The sequence below is a fragment of the Solanum pennellii genome, chromosome 4 (assembly GCF_001406875.1).
Source record: "Solanum pennellii chromosome 4, SPENNV200".
NCBI lineage: Eukaryota > Viridiplantae > Streptophyta > Magnoliopsida > Solanales > Solanaceae > Solanum > Solanum pennellii.
In genome coordinates this window covers 76,644,967-76,662,706 of record NC_028640.1, presented here as the reverse complement: position 1 = coordinate 76,662,706, position 17,740 = coordinate 76,644,967, and the positions used below count along the sequence as shown (strand labels likewise).

Sequence of the window (17,740 nt, the reverse complement as noted above, 5' to 3'; positions counted from 1 at the left end):
CATGGCATCTAACAAGAAATTGAACAAAGAGTGATATGCAAATGTCTCAGAAATTTGAAGCAGAGAGAAAATAATCAGACAATATAGTAATAGAAGATTCCGACTTTACAACATTGATTAAGCTAATCAAAGGAGTTGAAGATGTTAGCATTAAAACGTTGGAGTCGACTCTATCTTTCATTTCCCATAAAAAGATGAGATCTAAGGCAAGTAGTTGGTCTTTGGCCTCCAAAATGTTGAAGACTAAGAGAGTCTTGTGTGAAGGAATCGATATCTCAGAAGTAGAGAAGATACATGTCGATTTACTCATCTTATGAAACGCGAAGGTAGATCAATCACAGATGCTAAGAGTACTCAAAAGACTCGCGACATTTGAATCGAGCATGCAAGAACTAGAAGAGGGACTGGGAGTGATCTTTAGGCTTCTTTTGAAAAACTGAGTTTCTCTTCTCAATATTCTCAGCCATTAACTTTGTGCTATGAAAAAGTATATAGTGTTTCAATCTTTTGTATACGATTAAGGCATACAGAGTACACGAAATATCCGGTTTGTACATAAAAATTTGTCATATATAGAATACAGCAAATGTTACAAATTTTATGAGCTATTCTATACTTCAATATACTGATGTTTTCCATCTCAATCATGTGGTGTTTGTGTTAATATTATCTGTTTTGTCAGATTAATATTGTTAAATCTTGTAATATAATAAGTTACCTCTAAAAGACTCTGTTAACCATCATACTCTTTAACATTCCTCTTTAAAGTTTGACAAAAAACATTCCTCTTTAAAGTTTTTGTAATCGTGTACAAAAAAAACTATGCCTAAGCTCCAAACAAGTTGGATCGACTATAACTGTACAAACTAAGTGCATATATAATACTAGTTTCCGAGAACGTGCGTTGCACGTTTATCCTAAAATTCTTCATACAAAGTTTGTATTGCAAAAAATAAATTTTATATATATATATATATATGTATATATCAAGAATTAGCTATTATCACATTTGTTACCGACCCAAAGGTATATATGTACATTTCACAAATTTCGTCAATAATTTATTTCCTCGTAAATTTAAAGAAAAAAGTTACAATGGTTCATCAACGTATAAGACACCATTGAATCTCTTCATCTTCATTTTTATTCTCTTCATGGTCATTTTTTTTAATCTTTCTTTAATTTTTTTGTTAGTGAGTTGGATTCACTTGGACAAAAATCACATCAACTTTTTGTCTTGTAGGATATTCCATTGATTTTCATGAATGCAGTGAGTAAGTTAGAAGTCTTTCTTCTTGTCCTTGTGTAAAAGACTCTTTTTTTTATATTCGAGAATCCAATTAAGTGTTCTGTCTCAACTTCTATATAATGATTTTTGTTTAAAAATCAAACAAAAAATTTATTAAGATCACATCAACTTACATAGAAGCAATTAATTGCATGTAAGGAACAATGATATATTACCTGGAAACCGATACCACTTGAAACAGTTCAATGTGTGTTGCTTCACTTACTACATCATCACTATGAAATATTAGCGTCATTTCTTGACTGTATCTTCATAAAAAAGTCAAATTATCAAAATTCTTTAGTAGTTGAAATATTCAACAAATAAATGAGTTAAAATAAAGATAAATAAAACATTGAGCATAAAAAACTCATATAAAAAATAATAGAGATAACATGATTACATGAGAAAGTAGAATACATAATATAGGAAAATGGAGAATCTGCTAATAGAAGATAAAAGCGTTACAAATTAAGTGATCCAAGAAGTGACCTTTTGATATCTTTAACCTAACACCTTAATATGAGTTTTTTTTTAAAAAAAATGACAATGGTTTAAAGAGCATAATAAAAGTAGGTAACTTAAAAGGCTAAATCATTATTGCTATATTTTTAAAATTATTTATTCCAATGCATGTATATCTTTTTATCTAGTAAAATTTTATCTAGAAATCAATTATGAATGAAGGATGATAAATTTCCACTTTAAGAATTGAATTAGGTCTTTATTATGTTATTAATTTCAGTAAGTATTATTTAATAATATCTATCATATGAACTAATATTTAAAACATAATTAACTATTATAGGGGTAAAATGGTAATTCAACTTTGGGTTTTGGAGCTTCATGCTTATAATAATATATGATAAAGTAATGCACGAACTATATATCATGTCTCACATGTGTAGATTTTGGAGGAAAAAATATACATGTGACTAAAGTTCAACTGAAAAAACTAGTCGATGCTGGAAGAATTTTCTTGGAAACTCTCATAACGCAATGCACGCATGGTTTAGAATATAATCTTCTTAATACAAGATTTCATGTTTTAATTAATTAACAAGAAACATAAACAGTTGTTAATACTCTAAAATCATGTTGAAGTATTCCAAATTATGTTTCATAATGCTCCCTAATAAGTCTTCATAAATATATTCTCAATACATTTTGTCTGCATGTCGACAATTTAATAAGTACCAGACTGGCATCGTCTCTCTCCCTCGTGCATCATCCCTCTCCTTCGTTTCAATTTATATGACGATATTTGATTAAGAAGTACCTACTCTTATAACTTTTGATCATGACATGATATCTCGGGTTCGACCTCTATGTATGAAAAAATCCTTGATAAAGAGCATTCTCATTCTCCCACTAATTGCAAATTCAGATTAGTTGGACTCTAATGCGGAAAACAGACACCAGATTGAATAATTTGAGTATAAATTAATTATGCTATTTCTTGTATTTTTCCTTTTAGGAGGAAATTTCGTTTAGGACAATTTTATTAATCTTCTTAGCTGTTGCCAATACGTACAAAAAAGGATCCTTCCTGTCCTTTTTCCATTAGAGATCACAAATGATCTCAAATTTCTAATCTTTTTTTAGGTAACCTATAAAAAGGTTACAAATGCAAAGCATTTATCTAAACATTCTCAATCTAATATAATTCAAAAGTCAAAAGTTCAGACATATTCTCTAGGCTCAAGAAAATTCAATGGCATTACCAAATTTTGATGCTCTAAGAGAGTTGCATGACTCAGCCAACGATTTGCTTCACTCATCGATGATCAAACGAGAAATGGCCCACCAAGGACAAGAAAAATGGGTCCATGATGTTTCTGAAACATCGTTAAGGATGCTGGAAGTATGTACCACCACAAAAGATGTTATATTGTTAGTCAAAGATCATCTCCATGACCTCAAGTCAACGTTCAGAAGAATTAGCGTTGGAGATAATAATAATAATAAATTCACAGTACCTTTTCATTGTCAACGAAAGAAGTTGAAGAAAGAGATATTAAAGCGCTTGCATTCCTTAAAGGGAATGAAACTATCATTGGGATCGGACCAAAGCTCAGAAAGTAAAAATAACTTGATGGTAGTTGTCAACGTGCTTAGGGAAGTGAAAGTTGCTGCTATGTCAATAGTGGAGTCATTGATGTCACTTATGTTAATGCCAAGTCCAAATAACAAGAAATTAAATAAAGGGTATTTTTTTGGATCAAAGTTGATGAGAGTGAATAGCTTTACTTCTTGGGAAAAATGTGATGCCATGACATTGCAATGTGTGAATAAAAGATTGGAAGCAGTGGAGATTGTTGTTGAAGATGTTCTTGAAGGAGAATTAGAGTGTATTATTCGGCGTCTTATTAGGACAAGAGTCTCTCTTCTGAACATACTCACCTGTTGAGTTAAGTTCGCTGTACATAAGTTAAACTCTTGAAATGACAAGCGAAAAATAGAAGATTTCTGCTGAGCTAATTGAAGCAATGACTGCAGATTCTTGAATCTGAATCTTATGATATTCTAAGTTCAGATCAAACTAATTGTAACTGATTACTCTTACTCTAATTCTTTTATTTGTTTCTGATCAATAAATTAGACTTTTTGTCTTTCTTTGTCTGTTTACATCTCATAGTAGATTTGCAAATTTCAATCATATTACAAGGCTTGACAGGTCCTTTTGGTTGATTTACAATTGACTGTCTCAACCTTCTGATGATGGAGTGAAATGGAGGAGAAAGACTAAGAAGTCTATGTATAAAAAATTACTATATTGTCAAGTTGGAAATACAAACAGAGAAGTTGTTCACAACACTGCAGAAACAATGGGACAAATAGCTCAATTAAAACAAAAATGACGGCTCAAAGTTAACTAAAAGAAAGCATCTTATGAATCAAGTTACATGCAAAAACAATTCTCCACTTCATAGGATTCTTTATTGAACAAAAAACACAACTGTTTTGAAAGATATTCAACTGAGTTTTCCAAGAAACACATTAGCATTGATCATATTGGTTTACAATCCAGCCACAGCTTCTACAGCATATCTGCAAAATCAATTAGCACAATTCACCAGAATGGGTTAGTCAAACAAAAATAGAGGATTCAAGACTTTGAAAGTTAGGAACAGCACACTTGAAGATATCAATGTCCCAATAATTCAACCAATAAATTTATAACTCACAGCACATTAAGATTTTCATAGGTTTTTGAGTATCTCAAAATCTCAACTCAGTACTAGCAGCAAATATCCGAGTAGTGAAGAGATTGCAAAAGGTGGATCTACCAACAATCAAACTTGTCTTATGAACCACATATTCAGCTCAAGAAAAATGTTTTGACATGAATCTCCTACGCTTAGTTATTTTGGCTAAAAGAAGACATCTCTCTGCATAAATAGTTGCCATTTTGCAATATATTCCTACTGTTGCTTAGACGAAGATATAGGTTATGGTAAGACTCTTGACCAATACATGTCACTCCCTGAGTTTTGAACATGAATAAGGTTTGGATTTAGAAGCATCGTTTACATAAAGCAAAGAGAAACAACAGACCTTTCCAGCCACCATAATGTTCAAATGACCAACCACATTCACTAGTAACATTATAAGCTACTATAGTAGGGAAACCTTACCTAATGGTCATGACCATGGCCATGGCCTTCCCAGGGATGCCTCCAGCCCTAAGCAGTAAAAATCACATCAACAATCACCAAAATGGTATATAGTAAATGAAAAAGGTAAGAGATGATGAAACAATATTGAGACTCACCAACACTACAGGACCATCTTTCTTGGCCCGGTATAGAATCCAAAACCTGAAAAATCAAACACAATCAGATGTGTTATATATAACAAGTGATTCAACACAGACCTCGATACCTAGTAAGTTTTTTAAAGCCATTTATTAGCAACCAGTATATACTCTCTTGTTATTTTGATCCATAAAAATGCAGATTATAGTTCATACTTCATATCATTCTCCATATATTAATAAGGACCCATTCTGCCAATATTTGAAAACTATGTTGGCACACAATTATTATTTTTTGACAACCCTTGTGTTTGGGTCTTCCTAGGCGCACCTCAACTAATTTCACGGGGTATTTGCTACCTCCCACCAGCATAGGTACCAAGCAACTATCCATCAAGACTGAAACATGGGAAGAAATCACCTAATGATTTGTCCTCGCTGGGTTTGAACAAGGGACCTCATGGTTCTCGACCCACTTCATTATCTATTAAGCCAAATCCTCGGGAGTTGTTGGCACATTATTATATACTTAAGGTCTATAACATATAAGATAACCATTCTGCTGTATACCCTCTGACTATTGCTTATTAGTTAAATGCGCCAATAAAATGCAAAAGTTTAAGGTAAGGCATCAGTGATTGAAATCATCAGCTATTACTCTCTTCTTTTTCATTTAAATGAAGTTGAGTTATTTCTCTGAACCAACTAAACCTCCAGCAGGGAGCCCAAGGTAGCAGTGCAACTGAATTTAATCAGCCCCCAAGCACAATTTCATAAATAAAAATAGGAGAAGGGGCCTTTCCACCGATAAAGCCCAATGAACACAAGCTGGGACAATGGGCAAATCCTCACAATACGGATTTTCAAACTGGAGTGATATAGATGGTGAATATTCATATAATCGACCAAACTTGTTAAATCGACAAGTAGTAGTACTTTTCTTGTATTATAATTGGCATCTTTTCGTCAAAATCACTTTTTTATGGGGAAGACTCATTTGTTCAACATTTCCTGTAGACTGCTACTTAAGGCATGTCTAACATGCCCAATGAGCCTCTACATGGTGCATTTTACAAGTGCCATATCTATCTGCCTTTGCTGGCAATATCTATTATTAACAAAATTCCATCATATGCACACACTAGATGAACCTTGTAATTTATCAGCTAAGCAACACAAATAATGAGTTAAACTTTGTTCAGAGAAAATCTCATCCTCAACAATGGATCAACCCATACATTACACACTTGAGCGCCATAAGGTTTCCTAATATATATTCCCACAAATCTAATTCTTAAATCTCCGATCCGAAAGCATTACAATATCAAATCGATACAGCTCGTAAAATCAATCGAAAAACAGGGGAAATGAAATGACAACAGAAAGGTGCTAGGGTTTGGAGAAATTACCACATGACGGCACACAATCCTTTTCCGGTGACGGAGTGCCAACGCTTAGGTTGATGTACAGTGATGCCTTTGAAGGTCACGCCATGTCCATCTCCACCTCCCATCTCTCTTTCTCTTCTTTTCGTTAATCGCTGCTCCCAAAAAGCTTCAGTGGTTGAATAAACTGGAAATTACAAGAGCTATTCGGGTTATGGGCCTAATTTTTCACGAGACAAGAGAGAAATGAACCATATGCCCTTGAAATTTTCAGAAAAGTCAATTTTAATCCCATATTTTTCAAAACATTACTTTTGATACCCCCTTATAACTCTTTTTTCATTTGTTCTTTTTTTTTTTTTGTTTTGGTGGGGGTGGATATGGATATTGTATGCATATTGACATTCAATTACTCCGATTTGAATTAATTCAGAGTATGTAATGACCCATATATATATATATATAAAAGATAGACAATCTTTTAGTTGACTTTCTTTAAATCACCCACAAGCACTAAGGGGTAAGACGTATATATTAATATGTTATATTATTGTGGATTATGGTGATATAAATAATTTATTTTAATTATAATTAATTTGAGATTTCGGGTCAAGGTTTGAAAATGAAGATACTCATAATAAGAAGATATTTATCCTTTAATGAAGTTAATTAACCGAACAAGAAACAAAAAAGCTACTACTATATAATGATTAATTAGTAAGTTACGAAGAACATTAAAGGGTTTAGAAACGATTGAGATTTTCTATCGATAATTAGAAGTTTCAGATTTGAACCTTTGGAAATAGAAAAAATCATGTGAGTGGGTAGCTTACATTAGTACATATATTCTATCATATGCGTGAATCTAAATTTAATCAAACTCATACGAATATCAAACGATCAAAAAGAAAAAAGAGGAGGAGAACATCAGAGGGAGTGGAAGAATTGCTAAAACTAGAAAAGTACGTAAAAAAGTATCAAAACTTCAAACTTGTAATCAATGTTATAGTAATTACAATGCATATATAATCATCATCTCCTACTCTATCTTCTAACCTAATGAAGTCATCAAGACATACTTTCAACTAAACTATCACATTGCAAAGAGGAGAAATTACAAGAAACATTTGTTTCTCTACATGTACCAATAGAGGAAATTGCTTCTCCAATTTCCACATTACCAAGTTTTGTTCTCAACAAACATAGAATATACTCCATCAATTCATTCTCACAAGGTACTTGCAAAGGACCATTCACATTTGAACCATACTCCTCTTCAGCCATTTCAAGTAAAACTTTGAAAATTGGATGATTTAGATAGTACAATGGCACAACAAATCTCTTGCCTTCCTTTGTATACACAACAAATTGACCTTTCTTTCCTTTCCTCCACTTGGCTATAATGTTACTTAATTTCTTAGAAGGACTCTTCATTTGAGTGTCTATCCTTAACAAACTTTGAAACAATTTAGATTGTCGAATTTCACGATGGAAGCAAGAAAAAAAATAAATTATGACTTCAACGATCACTTCTCTCGAAAATAAATCGATTCTTGTATTTTAGCTTGACTCATGAAGTGAGAGAAATAATATGAACTGAAACTATAAGAATTGATATTATCAAAGAAGTTGATGATCGAAATAGTGAAATTATATATATGCTAAGGAATATATATAAGTAAAGCTAAGAAGCAAGAATTATTAAAGTGGATGAGTAGTTTAATTTTATGTGTGGATGGGAGTGTGAAAGTGATATATGATCTATCTACATTGGATTGCGCTATATATCCAATATGGTGAAAGACAAATTCAAGGTATAAATGTAAGTGCAAAGGCAATGGTCTAGATTTGTCTTGAAGTGGATCTTGATTTGTTGTTACAACTAGAATTACGTAGAAACCTACATGTCGGACTTCAGTATTTTTGGTTCGAATACTATATATGTATCAAGAAACTTACCAAATATTTATAAATATTTGAATGTGAATCAAGTTGTTATAATGTATTAACTTGAAGTACGGTAAAAAGTGATCATAAATTTTAAATTCTAAATCTGTATTTGTCAAATTATGGTTATTGGTGCTATAGAAATTTGCCTTTATGAAATTTAATAACGTGACTAGATTGTTCATGCGTAGCATGTGGATATAGAAATTTCTTACTGATTCTATATTTTTTATAATCTTAATCATATGAACGTACAATTTCATGTGATCAACATGAGCCAAATAGTAGTGTTGAATAGCTAATAACTTTTTAAATGCTGACGCTGGCTTAGTAAATATGTATAATAGATGTTCGATCCTTCTTTGAATCTCCCTCATAACTAAAAGGTTAATATATTGGATTACCTTTTACTTTATGAATAAATTAAACTAATTAAGGTGTCACATTAACTTATTGGATCAAGACTTTATCATATAGCTTTAGTTATTTGGACAACCATGGAGTGGATAGACATGGTCACCATATTCAAATCACCCAAAGTTTAGAATTTTAGTTAAATCATCCTAGTGCCACCAAATGATTCATCATCATGATCAATATAGATAACTTCTATTACTTTATAACTTTTATGTTATTTTGTGTAATGCTAGCATACAATCAATTCCTATTGATCGGAATACTATGATATAAGTGAATCTTTATATAGTTGATCCTAATTTTTCTTTGCATTACAACTTAATTATTGTACTTTTTGCTATTATATCCTAGCATTCCTAGTGGTTTCATCATGAATATAAAGAACTTTTATTAGCTTTCATTTGATGTAAAATGCTAGTTTTAAGATGGTTAGAAACTAATTGGAGAAATATGAATGGCCATAAGAATATACTGATATACATATAAGTAATTCTAATTCACTGACGATATATAAAACTTAAATGAAAAATAAATCGTTTTCTATACATATTTGTAGGTCGTGTAAAACCCCACTATAAGATCATTTTTGTGACATTTCTTTTAATTATTATAATAACTATGAAAGATATAAGTAATTAATTAAGTGAAATGTGTGTATAAAAGTAAACCTTAATTAGTGGGCTGGTGGCTAAGTAAGATGTCTTTTGTCAAAAGCAGTGATAGTTTTTCTGTCTTTTTTTCATACTGTATATTTTATAGTAGTATTATATTTGGTGTGAATTAAATAATTTAAATAGCTTTGAGAAGAAAATATGGTTTGGTTTTGAGTACTTCACCCAATAAATTTCTTTGTGATCCATGATGATGAAGTGCATCATTTTATTTTTAATACTAAACTATTTTGTCAACTAGTCAAAATCATATATAGCAATCTTAATAAGGATAATTTAATTTTAGATAGTAGTAATAATTAAAGCAAGCATCAACATCAAACAATCATAATTTAACAGGATTAAAAGTGGTCTCCAAAAGTAAAATCTTAGAGGTCTGCTTAATTACAAGGTAACTACAATATGTCAAAAAAAAAAAAATTAAAAAAAAATAAAGTTATATGCATTATTTGTATAGTTAAGCATATGTATATATAGTAGGTTACTTATCATTCATTTTACATTATCAATTAGTGATATTTTGTGATGCATAATTATCCTTAAATATTTTTTATATCGTCAATACATATATTACGTCCGAATAATAGAAAAAAAAACAAAGTTAACAAGGCTAAGTTACAATACGAAGAACCCCAGGAGCAGCCTTAGCCAAAGCAAAAAAATAAAGTGGGACATCAACAGCCAAAGTGCTTAGTCATCATACATGCATTGCCACAAATTAACAACAATTTAAATGTATTTCCCTTTAACATAAATAATACTAATAATTTTATAATGATAATAGAGTATTATTTAATAAATCTTATATATTTGCATGCGCAGTACAAAAAGTATGTCCCCAATTGTCAAACCTTATTTCAGCATGCCATATACATTTGTATTTCATTTTAAAGCTCGTCACAGAATACTTTACATTTATTTTTTTAAAATTAGCTTACCACAAATCCTAGAATTAGTATGGATCGTTCACATAAGGACGATCTGATAAATCTCACAATAACAAAAATTAAAATTAATCGATTAATCGATGTTTACTGATTCTCTCCTCTTCAATTTCCAATGAACAACATGTGATCTTGATCTATCGTTTGTTAATCAATTTGACCAATTCGATATTGATTTGGATTATTGGCGGAATAACATCTATTTGAAAATAAAATAAAATGTATAATATTCAAAACTCAATAAGTAAAAGTTTATGGTCTAGAATTCATAAGATAAAATTTTGACTCCATGTCTAATTATATATGAAAACAAAATAAATATATTCATATATTTATTTATTTGCGTCATCCTAATTACATCACATGTGGTTGTCAATTAGGAGCTAACTAGCTAGTCAAAAGAACTACTTGGATTTTTCAAAGTGAAAAGACATATCACAAATAACACTACAAAATACAACTATGGTTGTGGCTCTAGTGGGTTCTATAATATATATAAAGTTGCGACCCTCTTTATATCCTTGGGAACATAAAAAATAAAAAAGAAGTTGTTGAAAAATCATTTTAGCCACGTGGTCCTAACTAAAGGCTTTTTGCCAACTTTGAATATTTTCTAGTTATATTTATCAGTTTACTAAAAGAGTCAAAGTTGCAAGTATCACCTCCTATGACAATTGGAGTCATTAGTCATATCATAATTCTCCAACACAATAGGTTAATTCTATAGGGTCATTGGGACATATAATATTATTAATATTCTTTCTATTTATTTTTATTTATCAGTTATGAAGAATTAAGAGATAACTCAACTTAGTTTTTAATTTACTTTTATTATTAAACGTAATGATTGATTTTTTAAAAATATTTAGCAAATCATCAAATTTATTGTATTCAAAGAATGAATATATAATAAATTCGTTATTTTATTCAAAGTGAGGAATGAGGATAGTGAAGTATGTCAAATCAATACTGAACAAGTAAAGATAGACGAATGGAGTAAATGGCTAGTAAACAACTTAAACTTTTAGTTGAAGTGCTCATATAATTCAAGATTTAAAGATAATAAAAGACTTAATAAATAGACGTTTTTCCTTTGTATAGATTTTATTTTCGAATATTTCCACTATCGGATTATTTCAAAACAAGATCATTTAATTTAGATTTGGTTTAAGTAGTTTCCTCGAAAGAGAAAATTGTGGCAACACATATATTGTGTTAATTCATACATACATATATATATATATATATACATACATATATATATATATATATATATATATATATATATATATACACCTTATTACTTTTCTAAGAGTCAAGTTAAGCTTTTCTAATTAGTGAAATTTCCTTGCACCTCAAGCTGAAAATTATGATTAAAAAAAAAGAAAAAGAAATTAATATATATTGTATTCCCAAAAAGTGGGTTTCAGAGGTTTCTTTGCAGCTTCTGATCTTCATTTGTTTTACGTTAAGAAAATTTGCTCTAATTTCAGTGCTAAGGTATATTTCATAGTTCTCAAAATTATGAAATTCAAAATATATTTTTTTCACCACAAAGGAGTGATATCTTACTTTTCATTTGAATAATAATTAATTATGAAAGATTAACACACATCAGTATAATTCAGAATTTAAATTTAATAGTTTTAATTATTTAAATTTCACCATTAATATATAACTCAATAATAAGATTGTGTGATGTGATGGATAACTAGTATTCTTTATCTTTTATCAGATAAATTTTTTAATTATAGTCCTGAACTTAAAAACTTAAACTATTGAAGGGAAGCTCACCGCCTCCTTTAATTTGCCTTCAAAAATGTAAACTTTAATTATTCAACACTTTAATATAAATATGAACACCAAATAAAAAGTAACAACCAAAAAAATAAATAGTAGCAAGTGTGGAGGAAAATCATCCCATAATGTGGGGTCTAGTCAAATTTCAAAGTTGCATTGCTACTTTATTCACTATATAAAAAGAAGCATAGTGTAGAAGAAAATCATCCAATTACTACAAGAAAATATATTATGGAAAGGGAATTAGTAGTAGAAGAAATGAAAAATATTAGTAGTACAACAAATTCTTTAACATCATCTCCTCATGATGATTCAAAACCAAAAAGTCCATTTTCTTCAAAAATATTAATGAGTCCTTTAGCAAGTGCAAGTCCAATAATGAAGAAAGCTTTAACATATATGGAAGAAATTGGTCATCTTACAAAGCTTCATGATCCTGCTCTAGATGCTTGGCTTCCAATTACTGAATCAAGAAGTGGAAATGCATATTATGCTGCATTTCATACACTTTGTTCTGGGATTGGTGTCCAAGCTCTACTTCTACCTCTTGCTTTTATCACACTTGGATGGTATGTACAATAATCATCAAAACTTGTTTACTTACTCTTGTTATTTTTCTGTATGTTTCTTTAATTTCTTGCTAAAGGGAAAATAAATAAAAGGTGTATTGTTTGATATGATAGAAGTCATTTTTCAAATCTTGTAGATTTTATTTTGGTGAAGAAAATGGAAAATATTTCAAATATTTATTAAGAATTGATAATGATATTAGTAAACAAGAAATGTTTTTTATGAAAATTTTCCCTACTAAAAAAAGGATTTTTTTTTTTTTTAAAAAAATTGTACTAGAATTAGTGATGTAATAGTATCTATGTAAGTGAAGTGTTTGTTAAGCAGTGATATATAGTTGAGAGTCGATATAATTATTGGGAGGAGAATGACTAATTATTTAGGAACTAGTATCAATTATTGGAAAATGAAATATTATTTGTTTTCCATCATAGCCCTTTTATTTTGTATTGGTTTTTTCAAACTTATTCTAAAATTATCTTGAGTCAAGAATCTATCAGAAACAATATCTATACAATTCTTCATCTTCTTCAGACCTCACATGTGAAATTATACTGGTTATAATACCAAATGTTGGATTGTTGTGTTGTATACTGATTAGCTTTTGATTTGGTAAATTGTAGGATATGGGGGATCATAAGTCTATCGTTAGTATTTATGTGGCAATTATACACACTTTGGTTACTCATTCAACTTCATGAATTTGCCCCTGGCATGCGCAATAGCCGTTATCTTGGCCTTTCAATGGCTGCTTTCGGTAAGCACAACCATTACTCCACGGATTTTTATCCCTCTGGGCTATGTGATTAAGTTCAAAAATACACGTACCATGTGAACTTGTACTATGTCTTATCGAGTTTATTAAATGTTGTGTAGGTGAAAAACTTGGAAAGATTTTGGCCCTATTTCCAACAATGTACCTATCAGGTGGTACTTGTGTTACACTTATTATGATTGGAGGAAGCTCTATGAAGATTTTCTTCCAAACTGTTTGTGCTTCAAATAGCCATATTACCACTCTAAGTACCATAGAGTGGTACATTGTGTTCACTGTTTCAGCCATAGTTCTTGCTCAACTCCCTAATTTAAATTCTATTGCTGGAATTTCTCTTGTCGGTTCGATCTCCGCGGTGACCTATTGTACCTTGACATGGGTAATTTCTGTTGTAAAAGAACGGCCACAAGGTGTTCCATTTGAACCTGTTGAAAATACATCTGATGTTGCAACAATTTGTACCATCTTGAATGCTCTAGGAATGATAGTTTTTGCATTCAGGGGCCATAATCTTGTTCTTGAGATTCAGGTTTGTATATTAACAAACCAATTTTACAATTTCAACTTGTTATATGTTATAAAAGTGCTGTTTTTTAAACAGTGGTTAGTTGTGTCATAGGGTACAATGCCTTCTAGCTTAAAGAATCCATCTCATGTGCCAATGTGGAAAGGAGTCAAGTTCTCATATTCTATCATTGCTTTGTGTTTGTTTCCATTGGCAATTGGAGGCTACTGGGCTTATGGAAACCTGGTAAAATCCTTACAATTTGGATTGCTTACACTAGATAGCCACTTTTGTGGCATTTAATTTAAAATTTGACCACTTTTTGTCATGGCAGATGCCAAATGGGGGGATATTGAGTGCACTGGACAAATACCATGGAGAAGACACTTCAAAAGTAATTCTAGGGATAACAAGTTTACTGGTGGCAATCCATTGCCTTACCTCATTCCAAATCTATGCAATGCCAGTGTTTGACAATTGGGAGTTGAAGTACACCAGCAAGAAGAAGAAACCATGTCCATGGTGGCTAAGAACAGGATTGAGGGTATTCTTTGGATGCCTAACATTTTTCATATCAGTAGCACTCCCCTTTTTGCCAAGTTTGGCTGGGCTTATTGGTGGCATTGCTCTGCCTGTTACCTTGGCATATCCTTGTCTAATGTGGATAATGATCAAGAAACCTAAAAGATACAGTCCAAGTTGGTTTGTTAATTGGTCACTTGGACTATTGGGTTTGGTTCTAAGTATTCTTTTAGTATTTAGTGCAATATGGACAATAGCAACTCAAGGTATGGATGTCCATTTCTTCAAGACCCAGTGAATACCAAAAAAGTTCGGGTAAGCAATAAAATCTAACTAGGAGCTTAATTGGTCAAAACTGAGGAGAAAAATAACCTTTACAGCAGCCAGCCAACAAGATGTCCAAGTTGAAGCCTCTTCATGCGCTCTGTAAATATAAAAGCACACAAGCACTTATATCTTGTTGTCACATTCAATGATGTATTATGTAAATATCCTAATGCTTGTTAAGGAAAATAAAGTGCAGACATCAAAGATCAATATTCTTCATGATTTAGGAACAATGTTGACAGAACAAATGCCTTCCATTGTGACAATAAAATGTAAGACTGAATAGAGATTTAAGTATGAAGGTACATGAGAATCACAAACACCTATGAAATATATAACAAAAATGACAGCTCTGATGTCAAATGATCTCAAAATCAGCACCATTTAATCAGCTTGCTTCTACTACAATTACTTGTGTCAAAAGGAATTCAGAAAAGAAAAAAAGAAAAGACAGAATTGTTGGTTGAGATTTCACATTAAAATATAGGTTGGGCATAGCAAAAAAGATTTTCCATCACGCACTTCTAAATTGATAATGGAAGAAGCATTCTTCGCTTCTTCTTCCTGGCTTCTGTAACTTGTTTTGCAATTGTCACACATACAAGCAATAGCAAGCTAGTACTTACTAGGATAAATGCAAGCTTTAGATGTGTGAAGTACAATGAAACTACAGAGAAAACCAGGAGTGCCAAGATAACCAGCTCACATATTACAAACATGACGACATCCGCCCTGCATCAATAGAAGAAGGAAATAAGAGAAAAGAAGGCTCAGAATAACAAACAGTCAGAAGTTGCAATGATATTATGCACTAAACTGTTAAGGAAAGGATAAATCAGCTAGCATGCTGCTAGTTCTTCCACAAAAGTAAAGTTCTAGGACCAAGCGCAAAGATGCAATTCATTCATTCTTCATCCAGTTTACTCTCAATGAAATACAACATTGTAAACAAGATCGGAGCTGAACATTTTCCATTCTACATTTTGCTTTCTTCACATTAATCTCGAGGTGTTACATTGATTTAAAGATTCAACTGCATATGTTTCTAAGTTGGGCATTTCACCTTCCTCGTTTTATATACCATACAATAATTCACTCGCTTCAAAACTCTACTAGGCGCAGCGGTGAGGTGAAAAAGGCATAGTATAAATTAACGATTCCCACGTCTCATTTTGAGCTATACATATAAAGTTCATTTATACCATTCAATCACGTAATCCTAAACTTTGACAAACACAAATTTTCTAATAGTACCAACAACAGAAAAATAGACTTTCAGAAGTACATGTTGATTTGATAACAGGAACAACCCGTAATGATTGGAAAAAAATTGACAATCCCAGTGTCCAGGCCAGCTATAGTGCACACATCGATTATTTCACGGGATACCTATTACCTCCCATCACAAACATTTACAGCTACCTTGTGTTTTAGTCTAAGCTGGGATTTAAACCTGAGACCTCACAATTATCAATCCGAAATGATAAATTTCATAAATAAAATCAACATTTAGCCATAGAAGTGCATTGATTCACTGATTAAAATCCTGGATCTGGCTCAGGAATTAGTAAATGTAGGTTTTTAATAAAATGATTGCAGAAGCTAGAAATGAATTGATAGAATACCTTGAAGCTGTAGATGTGAGATTAGAGGTGGAGGAAAAGAAGGAGACCGAAGCCCAATCGTGCTTTGATCGAATCTGATACTCTCTCAGCTGCTCCGCCAAATTCGATCGCGTTATCATGATTCCAATTTACTGCTTTCTCTCCTCCTCTTTAAACTTTTTTGCAATCTATCAAATGCAATTCCGTCTGAAATTTGTGTATCTACAGAACAGCGTTCCTTCCGGCGACGGGATCACGGCCGCCGGCGGAAGGAATTTTGACTTACTGTAAAGAAGAAATTCGATACCAGTTAATTTTCTTTGGAATATTATTTTCTTACCTGAACTATTTTTGAGATATTTAATTATTATTTTTTTGGCAAATATCTTAGTGTGATTTATTTTTCAAAGATAACAAAAGAAACTTATAAAACAAATTTGAGTCATAATTCATTAAACAAAAACAAACTAAGAGATTAGATTTGATAAAAATATTGATTGTGGATGTATTTTGTCCACAATCAATATATTTTGTCCTGATATGAAAACTTAATTATGATAATATTTAAATATTTTAATAATTGCCGTTTGTACATGAGCATAAATTTCTTAATCTTGGGCATTTTCATAATTGCTAAGTTTAATTTATACAACTAATAATACTCTTTTTCCCCGGAAAGTAGGGAACAATCTATAAATCGAAATTAGTTATATAAATGTGATACTCGTTTTAATTATATAAAAAAGAACTATGCATTCAACAAGACATAATTTTGTCATTTGAAGATCTTTTATCTTAAATTCGTTTCTTAAATAGTCATTTGCCTTTTGAATTTCTATTGGAGTTCTAATACTATAAGATTTGTGTAATCAACATAAATAACAAGTACAACAAATTTCAATGTTTTCTTTATAAAAATACATGGCAAATTGTATTATTTGTAATTTTGTATAACCTTCCTTAAATAAGTACTCACTAAGACCATTATAGCAAAATGCATCTAGATTACTTCAAACCTTACAATGGCCTTTGCAATTTAATTGAATACATTTTTTGAAAATTTGAACTATATCCTTTAGGCATCGTACATCCTTCAGAAACTTTCAACGTATATCTTATTATCAAGAGATCCATAAAGGTATGTTGTAACTATATTCATCAAATGCATTTTAAGTCTCTCGTTGATTAAGAAACTAATGAGATTATTTTATCAATATATATATATATA

The 17,740-nt window shown here is 31.1% G+C and overlaps 5 protein-coding genes across 6 annotated transcripts; 2 read left to right on the top strand and 3 right to left on the bottom strand.

The window, feature by feature from the left end:
- Window positions 1-2,938: 2,938 nt before the first annotated feature.
- On the top strand, window positions 2,939-3,904 carry LOC107017217. The gene has a single exon (XM_015217487.2). The coding sequence runs from the start codon at window positions 3,003-3,005 to the stop codon at window positions 3,696-3,698; it is 696 nt and encodes a 231-aa protein (XP_015072973.1). The 5' UTR covers window positions 2,939-3,002; the 3' UTR covers window positions 3,699-3,904.
- Window positions 3,905-4,043: 139 nt separating this feature from the next.
- Window positions 4,044-6,637, bottom strand: LOC107015924 (NADH dehydrogenase [ubiquinone] 1 beta subcomplex subunit 2). The gene is made up of 4 exons (XM_015216368.2): window positions 6,455-6,637; window positions 5,064-5,109; window positions 4,927-4,974; window positions 4,044-4,339 (listed from the first exon to the last, which is right to left on the bottom strand). Exons 1-3 carry the CDS (start codon window positions 6,556-6,558, stop codon window positions 4,927-4,929), a joined length of 198 nt encoding a protein of 65 aa, XP_015071854.1. The 5' UTR covers window positions 6,559-6,637; the 3' UTR covers window positions 4,044-4,339.
- A 756-nt stretch (window positions 6,638-7,393) lies between these two features.
- Window positions 7,394-9,898, bottom strand: LOC107017407 (auxin-induced protein X15). The gene has a single exon (XM_015217646.2). It carries the CDS (start codon window positions 7,862-7,864, stop codon window positions 7,499-7,501), a length of 366 nt encoding a protein of 121 aa, XP_015073132.1. The 5' UTR covers window positions 7,865-9,898; the 3' UTR covers window positions 7,394-7,498.
- A 2,228-nt stretch (window positions 9,899-12,126) lies between these two features.
- On the top strand, window positions 12,127-15,130 carry LOC107015714 (lysine histidine transporter-like 8). The gene is made up of 5 exons (XM_015216077.2): window positions 12,127-12,778; window positions 13,403-13,536; window positions 13,656-14,083; window positions 14,174-14,305; window positions 14,394-15,130. The coding sequence occupies exons 1-5, from the start codon at window positions 12,441-12,443 to the stop codon at window positions 14,877-14,879; spliced, it is 1,518 nt and encodes a 505-aa protein (XP_015071563.1). The 5' UTR covers window positions 12,127-12,440; the 3' UTR covers window positions 14,880-15,130.
- On the bottom strand, window positions 14,843-16,905 carry LOC107015715. Of its 2 annotated transcripts, XM_015216079.2 has the most exons (3): window positions 16,534-16,903; window positions 15,535-15,640; window positions 14,843-15,005 (listed from the first exon to the last, which is right to left on the bottom strand). In XM_015216079.2, exons 1-3 carry the CDS (start codon window positions 16,650-16,652, stop codon window positions 14,997-14,999), a joined length of 234 nt encoding a protein of 77 aa, XP_015071565.1. In that variant the 5' UTR covers window positions 16,653-16,903; the 3' UTR covers window positions 14,843-14,996. The 2 variants fall into 2 exon arrangements, with proteins under 2 accessions (XP_015071565.1, XP_015071564.1); XM_015216078.2 differs by lacking the exon at window positions 14,843-15,005 and having other exon boundaries at window positions 15,111-15,640; window positions 16,534-16,905.
- Window positions 16,906-17,740: the final 835 nt, after the last annotated feature.